This window comes from Scylla paramamosain, chromosome 2 (assembly GCF_035594125.1).
Source record: "Scylla paramamosain isolate STU-SP2022 chromosome 2, ASM3559412v1, whole genome shotgun sequence".
NCBI classification, from domain to species: Eukaryota; Metazoa; Arthropoda; class Malacostraca; order Decapoda; family Portunidae; genus Scylla; species Scylla paramamosain.
The window spans coordinates 39,139,317-39,152,328 of record NC_087152.1 but is presented as its reverse complement, the minus strand read 5'-3'; the positions used below and the strand labels follow the sequence as shown (position 1 = coordinate 39,152,328).

At 38.3% G+C, this 13,012-nt stretch overlaps 2 protein-coding genes across 2 annotated transcripts; one reads left to right on the top strand and one right to left on the bottom strand.

The window, feature by feature from the left end:
- Positions 1-103: 103 nt before the first annotated feature.
- On the top strand, positions 104-6,390 carry LOC135114876 (transcription factor Adf-1-like). Its single transcript, XM_064031077.1, has 2 exons — positions 104-452; positions 1,659-6,390. The coding sequence occupies exons 1-2, from the start codon at positions 320-322 to the stop codon at positions 2,381-2,383; spliced, it is 858 nt and encodes a 285-aa protein (XP_063887147.1). The 5' UTR covers positions 104-319; the 3' UTR covers positions 2,384-6,390.
- On the bottom strand, positions 5,846-12,747 carry LOC135114872 (alcohol dehydrogenase class-3-like). The gene is made up of 8 exons (XM_064031062.1): positions 12,590-12,747; positions 10,843-10,944; positions 9,973-10,114; positions 9,447-9,667; positions 8,973-9,059; positions 8,153-8,282; positions 7,359-7,625; positions 5,846-6,388 (listed from the first exon to the last, which is right to left on the bottom strand). Exons 1-8 carry the CDS (start codon positions 12,608-12,610, stop codon positions 6,222-6,224), a joined length of 1,137 nt encoding a protein of 378 aa, XP_063887132.1. The 5' UTR covers positions 12,611-12,747; the 3' UTR covers positions 5,846-6,221.
- Positions 12,748-13,012: the final 265 nt, after the last annotated feature.

Genomic DNA, 13,012 nt, shown 5'->3' with positions numbered 1-13,012 from the left:
GAGAAAAATTCAAATTCAAATTAAAATAATTTATTGATGTAAAGAAAATAAATACATCAGAGAGAGAGAGAGAGAGAGAGAGAGATGAATACTCAATTTAAGGTCGATTCACACACATCAGTGACGTATCAGTGCCGTATCCGCTCAGTGCTTCAGTGTCAGTGAAAAAAAATATCGTTACTTTGAATTTGACTGACGCGTTCACACACGTCCGGCGCAGTACCGTGTTTTGACTCTCAGTGACCGTTACGTCTCCGTTCCGTGAAACTGAATATCGTCGCCACCGATATTTTTCAGATTTTCACGGACGCCGGAAGCTATGGATGACGAACTACTCATTGAACTGGTGCGGAACCATCCAGTTCTGTATGATCTCTCACAACCAAAATATATGGATTCCAACTTTAAACAAGATATATGGAATAAAATAGGAGAAGAAATGAAAGTAGATGGTAAGTACTCTTTTTAATATTGTGTACAGTAGTCTAACACATCACACCACACCACCACATCTCACCTCATATCAAACTACAACAACTCACATCACACCACACCACACCACACCACACCACAGCAGACCACACCTCATACCACACCACAACACCTCACATCACATTTTTCTTTTTCATTTATGTATTTGATATATTCTTAATTTTGTAGTCACACTACATGGCAGGTTTACTTTTGCTAGGTACCTAGACTTCTTATATGCAGTCATCAAAACTACCATGGCACAGATCCAGCCTCTGAATTAAAGTAATCTTTGTACAGCTCCCTTACAGCTAACGCATCTCTTGTTGCATTTCCACCCTGCAGAGGCAGATTTTCAAGTCTTGCTTCTGCTGTTTTAGGCACTGTTGCATTTACCACATGCGGGCGTGTTTCTACATCATATTTTCTAATGAAATTATGCAGAACACAGATTGCAAGTATCATGTGATCAACATTTTCTGGTTTTGCTTGAATTCTTCTGTTACATATTCTAAATTTTTGAGACAAAATGCCAAACGTATTTTCAACAACTCTTCTGGCACGAGACAGTCTGTAATTAAAGACACGCTTAGAATTATCCAAATCTTGTCCAGGATATGGTCGCATCAAATAAGTTTTTAGAGGGAATGCTTCATCACCAACCATTACATACGGAGCCTTAGTACTATTTGTGCCTGGCAATGTAGCATTCCCTGGTACTGATAATGTGCCTTGCTGTAGTGTTTTGCCTAGACCAGAATTTGCAAAAATTCCACCATCACTGCTCTTTCCATATGCACCAACATCAATTGTGATGAAATTGTAATGTGCATCAACAAGCGCCAACAAAACAACTGAAAATGTCTTCTTATAGTTAAAGTACAAAGAACCACTATTTGGGGGAGCCTGAATGGTAAAATGTTTCCCGTCCAAAGCTCCCAAGCAGTTAGGAAAATTCCAAAGTGTTGAAAAGTCACTAGCAATGGATTTCCACATCTCTGTTGAAGGTTTTGGTAGTACTTCGCTCATGAGATTTTCTGTTATTATCCTGCAAGTGTCCATAACAATTTTGTACACTGTGCTATGCCCCAAGCGGTAGCTGAACGAAATTGTCCTTAAGGAATCCCCTGTAGCTAGGTACCTGAAACAAGGAAATTTAACTTATATCAAAACTTTTGTTGTTTCAGGTTCAGCATGTAAAAGCAGATGGAACAATATAAGGGACAATTACAGAAAATCTATGAAGAAGACTTCAACTAAGAGTGGGCAAAGTGCAAAGAAAATTAAACTGTACAAATTTTCTGAGCAATTAAGCTTTTTAAAGTTATACATGCACGAGAGGGAAACAAAGGGAAACATCGCAAGTGAGGAACATGAAGGAAACAATCACGACGATGTTGTAGAAAACCAGGAGGACGAAGAAGAGAACATCCAGACAGATGCAGGGGAACCAACAGTATTGGACGGAGGCCTGCATGAAGATTTGCAGACACAACCATTGCCCTCACCAAAGCCTACTCTTGAAGCTAAAGTTAAGTCATTAGCAGGAAAATCAAAGAAGAGAGTGGCACCTCAACAAACAGCTTCTGCAAAATTAATGGAGTATTTGATAAGTAAACAAGAAAATCAAACCGCTTCCACCCCACCACACCCTGTTGACGCATTTCTAGCAGGCATTGCTCCAACTCTCAAGACTTTGACCCCTTATTATTTGAATGTAGCAAAATCTGAAATATTTGCTACAGTACAGAAATATGAAATGCAAATGCTTATCAATCAACAATCATTTGAAAGACTACCTGAGCCTTCAGCTTCTACATCATCAACTTCGACTCCACATCCCTCACCTCAGCCAGTGCAGGAACATACAACAGTAACATATGGAGATCTCCCTAAGCAGAGGTGCCTTTAGCATTTTATCTCTGCTAGTTTAGGGTACCTGAGGAGGTATTTTGCTGATCTTCCTTGGAATGACTACTGCTTCCATGACTTAGACCCATCTCTGTGTGCCAAGTGTATAACAGAGGTGATAGTGTCTGGCATAGAGGCATACTCGTACATTCCTCACTCTTTTTCTCAACCTAAACCTTCCAAACCTTGGTTTAACATAGCCTGTTCTCGTGCTATACATGATAAGAGAGGTGGCCCACAGAAGATACTTGAGCCTTCCATCTCCAGAATCTCATACACTTTATATTTCTGTCCAGAACCATGCCAAGTCTGTTCTCTAAGTAGCCAAAAACTCCTTCATTAATAGAAAGTGTCAAAATCTTTCAAGATCTAACTCCCCTCATGACTTCTGTCACTTGGCCAAAAACATCTCCAAAAACTTTACTTCTTCTTTCCCTCCTCTATTTCAACCAGATGGCACCACTGCTATCACATCTATCTCTAAAGCTGAACTCTTTGCTCAAACTTTTGCTAAAAACTCTACCTTAAATGATTCAGGGTTTGTTCCTCCCTCTCCTCCTTCCTCTGACTACTTCATGCTACCTATTAAAATTTTTCACAATGATGTTTTCCATGCCCTTGCTAGCCTAAAACCTCAGAAGGCTTGTGGACCTGATGGGGTCCCTCCTATTGTTCTCCAAATCTGCACCTCCTGCTTGCACCTTGCTTAGTCAAACTCTTTCAACTCTGTCTGTCAACATCTACCTTTCCTTCTTGCTGGAAGTTTGCCTACATTCAGTCTGTTCCTAAAAAGGGTGATTATTCTAATCCCTCAAACTACCATCCTATTGCTTTAATTTCTTACCCCCCTAAAGTGTTTTAATCTATCCTCAACAGGAAGATTCTTGAACATCTATCACTTCACAACCCTTTATCTGATCACCAGTATGGGTTCCATCAAGGCTGCACTGCTGGTGATCTGATTTTCCTTACCGAGTCTTGGTCATCCTCTTTTAGAGATTTTGGTGAAACTTTTGCTGTTGCCTTATACATATCAAGAGCTTTTGACAGAGTCTGGCACAAAGTTTTGATTTCCAAACTGCCCTTCTATAGCTTTTATCCTTTTCTCTGTAACTTCATCTCAAGTTTCCTTTCTGATCATTCCTTTGGTGATGTGGTAGGCGGTCACTGTTCTAAATCTATTAACAGTGGTTTTCCTCAGGGTTCTGTCCTGTCACCCACTCTTTCCCTATTATTCATGAATGATCTTCTCAACCAAACTTATAGTTCTTTCCACTCCTATGCTGATGGTACCACTCTGCACTTTTCCATGTCTTTTCATAGACATCCAACCCTTCAGGAAGTAAATGGTTCATGCAGAGAAGCCACAAATTTTACACCTGACTTATGATCTCTCTAAAATTTCTGATTGGGGCTGAGCAAACTTAATATTGTTCAGTTCCTCCATCTATCAACTTGATATAACCTTCCAGACGACTATCCCCTCTTCTTCAATGACACTCAACTGTCCCCTTCTTCTACACTGAACATCCTCAGTCTGTCCTTTACTTATAATCTAAACTGGAAACTTCACATCTCATCTCTAGCAAAAACAGCTTCTATGAAGGTAGGCATTCTGAGATGTCTCCACGTTTTTATCACCCTTCCAGCTGCTAATTCTGTACAGGGGCCTTATCCATCCATGTATGGAGTATATTTCACATGTCTGGGGGGTTTCACTCATACTACTCTTCTAGGCAGGGTGGAATCAAAAGCTTTTCATCTTGTAAACTCCTCTCCTCTAACTGTCTTCAGCCTCTTTCTCATTGCTACAATGTTGCATCTCTTGCTATCTTCTACTGTTATTTTTATGCTAACTGCTCTCCTGATCATGCTAACTGCATGCCTCCCCTCCCCCACGGCCTCACTGCACAAGACTCTTCTTTCATCCCTATTCTGTCCACCTCTCTAATGCAAGAGTAGTCATTCATTCCATTCTCTGGTAAACTCTGGAACTCCTTGCCTGCTTCTGTATTTCCACCTTCCTGACTTGAATTCTATAAAGAGGGAGGTTTGAAGATACTTATCCTTTAATTTTTTACCATCTCTTTGGACCCTATTCAGGAACTGGCATCTTAGTCAGTCTTTTTTTTTTTTCCCCTAGGCCAGTGTCCCAACATAAAAAAAAAGTATCATTCTTACATTCTCAAAAAATCTTTATATATTCATTGAGATCATTCTCTTATGCATTCCATCCTTCCCTTTTGCTGTCTTTATTTTTACTAGTGCATACAAACTCATACATACTTGTCTGTCCCAATCCTACGTTTCACCCAAACTAGTCTTGTGTCTTTCTAACCACATCAGACATTTCTACACTTTGTCAGACATCAAAACTGCATAACCTTCCTTGCTGCTTTCCTTCTAACTTTCTTTCAACCTTGTTCATAGGTACACCACTATCTTCCCACATACTGCTCAGACTTCATTCTTTCTGCTCAGGTACATAACGTTCATCCCATTCACTCAGGTGGTCTTGCTCTTTTTTTTTCCTCTTAGATGACTTTCAGAAACTTTTCTCTTTATCATCTTTCAAGCCATTCATGCTGAATCATACTATCATGATAAGCTCATTTTAATTTTATGCCTTCCTTTGTTGCATTTATACCCCTTTTAAAATCCCCTTCTTTGAGGGACTGGCAATGGATGCTAAACTATGTAAAAGCACTGTATCCAAAAGAGCAAGTCCTGAGATTGTAAGGAATAATAGACAAGTCCCTGAAATCACTGCAAAGGTTGTGCAACTCACCATCATTTTACAAACAGGATCAACCATGTGAAGGTATGCAAATCAGCGTACCACTAAAGAAAAGAAGATGACTTTTTTTTCTATTTTATCTTTCCCAATACAAAAAAATGTGCACCTCAGTTTTACTTCACTATGATACTGCAATCATGCAAAATTATGATGAGGCAAGCTGTTCTCTTCCAAAATTCTCATCATAAGACAATGAGATTTACTGTGGTTCCCACCATTCCAAGTTTAAAGACTTTCTTTATGTGAAGAGTTTTGTGAATGCAGCCCCAGCCTCTTAGGGATGTTGAGGCCAAGCAATGAGCTCACCAACTGAAGTTTGAACCCCACCTGAAGTTGGCCAGTGCCAAAAGCTCACTTACAAGCTGTCCACTGGACCTATCTATCTTTGAGTGCCCACCAAACCTATCTTTGAGTGCAAGGGCAACATGACTAGGAAGAAGCACGAGTCTCTGTGAGGCATCTCATGAAACCCTTCCTGCACCACCACAGTCAAAGATCAACCATCCAAGATTTCTGGAAGGAAACCCTGCAAGCTGACCATCCAACCCTCCAGGAACAGTCTACAGGTATTTTAGGGCCAGAACAAATTAAATATGAATAAATATTTAAAATTACTGTAGACCCTTCAGTCCTGTGTTGGAAGGTTTTACATCATCAACTGAAACATTTTCTTTTTTCTAAGTGTTTATTCACCTAGTACTTCTTAAATGTTGACTATATGATGACAGAGCAAACAATAAGTAGTATTTACTTTTTTTTAATTATGAAAAGTAAATCCTGCAGACATCTATTAAAATTTTAGACTCAATTTCATTTAATTCAAGTGTGCAAATCCATCACAGCAGTCTTAAGAAAATAAAAATAATGAATAAAGAAGAAAAGTTACCAGTGGAACTTAGATACAAATGTAGTATAAAAGACAACTGTACCTACAAAACTGCAATATATGAAAACTGCTATATGAAAAATATATGTGATCTCCAAGGAACAATTAACTGCCCTCCTTAAATGAGCAAGTTATTTTTGGTCAAAGCAGTCAGTGTTACTCCATCATGACAACAGAGCGCAAGGCCTTTCCTTCATGCATCAGCTGAAAAGCTTCGTTGATCTCTCCCATGGGCTTGGTGAAGGTCACAAATTCATCCACCATAAGTTGTTTGTTCATATACTCATCCACCAGTTTTGGTACACTGTCACGGGACTTCCAACCTGGTAATAAGAATTGATAATAACACAAAATGTAATTAAAAAAAAAAATGTGGTGAGAATATCACCCAAAAACTTATTTTCATCTTGAAACTTCAAAATCTAACATAAGAATTCAAGAATTACGTTGCAGCATTATACAAGCATATGCTAGTCCATTCAAGAATTAGGTTACAGCATTATACGAGCATATGCTAATCCAAACTTTAAGTCTTAATCATTTTTTCCTTGGAAATGCACAGCAAATGATAATGTTTAACCCAACTGTGTAGGGTTAAATATTTAAAAGGACTACAATGCTTAGGTTGTTTGGAGCCTAATGTAAAATTATTAGATTATCTGAAGCAATCAAAGAATAATGAAGAGTAATGGTCATGGTTTCACTAAAGAGCAGTTACAATGTAAAGTGGAATGTACTTGAAGTACAATATAATATCAATCAAATTATGATGTCCATAGTGCAACAATAATATTTTTCCATGTAGACAAATATATTCAACACTGGCATCAGTGACACAGCTGACATGCAACATATTATCTTGACCACTGACCACTACATTCAGTGAATTAAATATAAGAAAGAAATCATGTATAGTTGATCCTGATTTATGAGAATAAAATCAAAATATAATTCACTTGTAAATCGCATTCCATCTGAAATATATATATATATATATATATATATATATATATATATATATATATATATATATATATATATATATATATATATATATATATATATATATATATATATATGCACCTAAAAAGACAATGGATTGTTAGATAGTATTTAAGTTTGATTCTTGCTTTATTAAGGGAATTCACTAAGTGATTATCTCAAATATATAATAACATGATATTCATGTTCATTACAATGGCTGTGTTACCGACAACCAAAGATCTCCTAAGTGCTTTTAACCTGCTTGTCATTCCTATATATCCATTTAAATATTATGAGCAACACACTCACCTCCAAAGGCTGAGCCCTTCCACACTCTGCCAGTCACCAACTGGAAGGGTCGTGTGGAAATTTCCTTCCCAGCAGCAGCAACTCCAATGATGACACTTTCTCCCCAACCCTTGTGACATGCCTCCAAGGCTGCTCGCATGATCTCCACACTACCAATGCATTCAAAGGTGTAGTCACAGCCACCATCTGTCAGCTCCACCAACACTTCCTGGATGGGGCGTTCATGATCTTTTGGATTGACAAACTCTGTGCAGCCAAATGTCTTGGCTGAGGGCAGAGTCATATAAGCATTATATTAATGAAGGTGTGTCTGAAAAGAAATGTAGTACAAGGCATGTCAACTAATAACTACAAAATAACCACCATGGTAAATCATCACATTGCCCCCATAACTAATGATTAATGACTGGGATTAAAAGACTGAAACTTACCCTAATTTTTGCTCATAGACTGCATCTCAAACATATGACAATGATGTAGTGTATATACCACACTAACATCTGTATATCAGACTGTGGTTTCCCCCTACTTGATCTGATATAGGCTTTACTCTATCATGTAATTCTATATGAAAATGCATCACCAAACATTCTGATGCTGTTCTCATATTATCCAGTAATATCATTTATACTGTTACTGGATTAATTTTTTGCCATAATTCTAAGAAAATATGAAAATAAATAAATTGTACAAAATTTAACACTTCAAAACTTTAAAATTTCATATTTCTTAATTTTAAAACATGGGATAAAGAATTCTCAATCAGTACTTATCCTTAAAAACTTAACCCTTACCAGTCTCAAATTTGCTGGGATTGATATCAACACCAATGATCCGTTTAGCTCCTGCCTTGCGGCACCCCATGGCAACAGCAAGGCCAACAGCACCCAGCCCAAAGACGGCACATGTTGACCCTACCTCAACCTGCAAAGTGAATCAATTAAGAGTCCCATTATTTAATGTCCTTATTACTCTTCTTTTAAAAAGTCATCTTTGATTCATGGTAGGAAAAACAAGATGGTATTTCAATATACAGTATCCACAAAAAAGTATTGTCCTCCCTGTCCGTACAATGAAGGGGCTGTGTGGGTCTAATATTTGCAGTTTGAGACCATACAGAGCACAAGATGATAATTATCGTAGATATATCAATCAAGGCATGAGCACATACCCTCAACTCTTTTCTGAATGTCACAGTGTAAGGCTATTCTTTTGTATTCTGCTTCAGCTAGTTATTTTGCATCCCCAGCTGTTTTACAGCTGCCATTTTCTTGGTCAGAGTTGCAATTATAAACACATTCTTAATCAATGCTCCCTTCACACTATCCATCCATCTCACTTGTAGTCTTCCCCTTAAGCCTTACAACTCTCACATTTGACAGAGTTATCTTCTTCACCAATTGCTCTTCTTCCAAAACCAATGTAGCATAAATCGGTGTACTCAATCATCCAACTCAACACCAGTTCTGCTTCATACTTTATATTTCTCATTCTAACCATACAAGGTGCTCCACACATGTTCTTCATTTCCATTACATTCCATCTCTTCTTATAATTTAGACCTGTCAAATCTGAATGTCCAAATCCAAACAAAGAGGACGAAGTTCCACTCACCTTGGCAGTGTTGAGAGCTGCACCATAGCCAGTGCTGAGTCCACATCCCAAGAGGCACACCTTGTCTAATGGGGCTGCCTCATTCACCTGTCATGAAATGCTTGAATGAAAAATTATTATGGAATCAATCCACCATAGTGTTATTTACTTCTGGCCCTAGTGTTTCTTGTATGTGATTAGGTCAAAACATTTCTATTTTAACATGCAACAAATCATCATAAATGCTTGTGGCAAATCAATTATAGTTATATTTTACAGTAGCTGACATTTAGGAACATTCTGAATGTTTCATGATGTAACGCCATACAAGTGAGAACACCTTTCTACACATGTACTCGTATTTGCTACTTTTACTAATAATTTGCTATAACTAAGCTTATCAAATTTGGAGAGATGGAGTGCATATGTTTCCTCCTAGAGATATAGAGTATCAATGCTTCTTCCTATATCTGAAGCTTTAAACATTTCTCTCACCTTGGCAATAGATATCTCACAGACCACAGTGTATTGAGCAAAGGTGGAACAACCCATGAAATGGTAGAGTTGCTTGCCCTTGCAGGTGAAACGGGAAGTACCATCAGGCATCACTCCCTTGCCCTGTGTGGCCCTGATCTTGCTGCAAAGATTGGTCTTGGGTGACTTGCAGAACTTGCAGTCATAGCACTGAGGGATGTAGAGTGGTACCACATGGTCACCTGAAAATGGATAAAAGAGTATCTTAAGAGTGTAAAAATATCCATTAACAATATCATTTCAATTACCAGATTGAATTGATACAAAGAAATGAATGTCATAAATACAAAACATTTTTAAATCCATATCTAAAGGCCATACCTGAAGCATCACTGAAATGCTTATACATCAACAGTCTGATAACAACCAAAAGTAATTATAGCTCCATCAGCTATGATATTAAAGTTTTCTTTATCAAATACAGTATACAGCATCCTGTGTGACTGTATAAATGAATATGCAAGAACATAATTTATTGTGAGCTTACCTTCCTTGACAGAAGTGACACCTTCACCCACACTCTCCACTATGCCACCACCCTCATGGCCCAAAATGACAGGGAACAATCCCTCTGGGTCATGACCATCTAGGGTGTAAGAGTCAGTGTGACAGACTCCTGTGGCCAGCACCTGTACCAACATAAAGAAAATATGTAAGAGACTCACCAAACTTTCACTCTCTACAAAAGAGAGCAAAAAGATGAAGGTCAAGTAGGGATGGATGCTGAATCATACACTCAAACCATACTAGGAACAATTTTTGTCAGCCTTTATGTGGTAGATTGGATGTCTGTAAACACACTTTTTAATATTGGATTGTCAACAATTAGAATTCACTACCACAAAAAGTTGTGTCACCTGCAAGTGTTGAGAGTTTAAAAGAAGACTGGATAATCATTGGAAAGAAAATATTTATGACCTGTCACACTAGTCCTGAAGCTACTGCCAGTAATAAATATATCCAGTTACATAGAAAACATACCTGGCATAGAGGCACAAGCCTTTCACCCAGTGAATTTGGTAAAAAGAGGTATGGTATAAAATAGCTGCATGTTGCATATGCAATCCTAATTTCAATTTAAGCATTGAACAAATAAAACAAAGAAGTGATACAGATAAGATCAACACTAGAAATAATATAATTGTAGTGAGACGGACAGACATGCACACCCACAATGTCAATCAAGATACAAGTGTGTGCCTGACTAAGGTATTATTTTGCTTGTTTGCCATAATGCTATTAAGAAGTGGGTGTTGACTTTTCCCATTACTGGTTAAATTTCTGTTGCAAATCCCTAATTTCAGAAGTCACATCTAAAACTACAACACATCCTGTGCATCCTGCATATTAACCTCACCTTGATGCGGACTTCTCCTGCCTTGGGAGGAGCAACCTCTACATCCTCAATGGTAAGGGGCTTCTTACTCTCCCAAGCCACTGCAGCCTTGCACTTGATAACCTGTTGATGACAAGAAACTTGAATTATATCACACACAACCTAAATTAAAAACATGGAACAATAAATGAGCAGACATGACTGAATTTAATCATCAGGATCTTTATAAAGTGTTCCTAATACTAAACTCTCATTTGACACATCAGAATGGCTCAAGAAGGATTTACTATTAATTCCCTTCTAACCCTTTTGGGCTACATTGTTGTTGCCTATAGTTGCTATACCCTCATCTATTTTCACATGAGCCTTGATAAGTTTGTGATCTGAGAGGGGTGTCTGTAGATTCATATGAATGCAGGATATTATGGTTGTTACTCAACACAAGGTCAAGGATATTACCACCTCTTGTTGGTGTTGTGATGAACTGTGTCAAGAAGTAGTGGTTTTCAAGGACTTCCATGATATCTTGAGCCTGCCTTCTGTCTTCTGCAGGTCCACCAATAACAGTCTGTGAAGGCCAGGGGATGTGTGGCAAGTTGATATCACCCATCACAAGGAATGCCCTGACCTTTTCTAACACTTCCCAGAATTTCTCTCTGGTGGTGTTTGGGGGATCTTATACATTGATTACTATTCAGCTTCTTGAGATGTAGTGCAATCATATGAAAGATGCTGTAGCCTTCCATGTTAACTTCCACATCTTGAATTTCATTATTTAAGTAAGTTTCTTTAAATGCAAGGAAGGAGACTTTTTCCTGGCCTGCCACTTCTTGAACCATGTTGGTCTTGCTTTGAAAAACACCTTTAGTAAAGACCGCAAATGTTCATGGTAAAGAAACTCATTAGTGAGGGGAGTAGCATTCTTTCTCCTGCCTCCACTCTAGCTGATCCTTTTGATCTATGAGGCCCTCCATCATTTGCTGTATTTTGGTCATGGGTACCTCTGAAAAAAAAAATTAAAAAAAAAAAAACGTTTGGGCCCTATGTTGGTACTGATGATTGTGAGGCCACCACAAAGCTAGAGGGTTTGATATCCCAGGTTGCAATGATGGTTAATGTCATGCCCACCGTCCTTTTTTTCAAGACACAGCTCTATATTTTAGAATCCTAGTACTGCTTTGGCGACAGCGTCATTATTAACATGACTGCTTAGTAAATATAGAACTCTGAGACATGGGCAAAATTGTTTTACGGCACTCGGTATCTGGACGTTATACGGATTCAAAATACATATCAGGCAAAGGCTGTGTAACAGGGCATGTGATGGAGGGAGGAGCGGCGGACCGAGACTATCACAGCTCAACCAGGGAACGCTTATGCTCCCCCACGAATGAAGAAAGGAAGAGGAGAGGAGAGAGAAGAGAGTGAGGAGGGTTGCACCATGAGATGACAGGTGGCATGTCCAAGCTAACTTTTCCGCCGTAACCCAATGGATTAAATAATGCTACATTTACCAATACAACAGGGGTTGTCTATGTTAATTCAATAATGAAGGAATGCAAGTATCTTCTTATTACATAATATATTACAGACTTATCCCCAAGACACCGATATATATCACCCAGTGGTAACCTTGAACCAATCAACTACATGTCACGTACGTAAATTACTGTGTTTATGCTTAAATACGTACCGTTCTGATCAGATAAATGCACTGAGGATGTAACTAGTGTCAGGTTTTTACATGAACGTACAAATGACAACGTACCTGACCCTTAGTGGAAGCCATCTCTGCCGCAGTTTTCAGTCCCTACGTCAATCCTACCTCGTTGTGCCAATGGAGTGGACTGGCGTTGGCGGTGGATCCAATCTGGCGGGCCGGTTAATGTTGCCAGGGGCGGGCCAAGGCGGCCTTATCTGTTTATTTAAGGGCTAATGTTCTGTACACAGCGTGATAAGGAAAATGCAATAAAAATTTATCGGAAATTAGAATTAAAAATCATATTTTCACTTGAGCTAATGATCTCGTAATTATCTATAATTACGTAGTTAACACTCATTGCAATATGCAATAGATCCACAGCACTAGAAATCACGAATAAAATCTTTATAAACATATGTTAGGAAGAGGGCTACTAAGAGAATACATTTTGCAATTTCTAGCGAATAGGATATATATATATATATATAT

What these genes read in the sequence shown, in the direction of transcription:
- LOC135114872 (XM_064031062.1), bottom strand. Translation starts at nt 12,610, where the DNA reads ATGGCTTCCACTAAGGGTCAG. An exon ending in TGTCACTTCTGTCAAGGAAG is followed by an intron (nt 9,668 to 9,972) that starts GTAAGCTCACAA and finishes ATCCATTTTCAG; the next exon opens with GTGACCATGTGGTACCACTC. An exon ending in GAAGGGCTCAGCCTTTGGAG is followed by an intron (nt 6,389 to 7,358) that starts GTGAGTGTGTTG and finishes TCTTATTACCAG; the next exon opens with GTTGGAAGTCCCGTGACAGT.
- LOC135114876 (XM_064031077.1), top strand. Translation starts at nt 320, where the DNA reads ATGGATGACGAACTACTCATTGAACTGGTGCGGAACCATCCAGTTCTG. An exon ending in AGAAGAAATGAAAGTAGATG is followed by an intron (nt 453 to 1,658) that starts GTAAGTACTCTT and finishes TTGTTGTTTCAG; the next exon opens with GTTCAGCATGTAAAAGCAGA.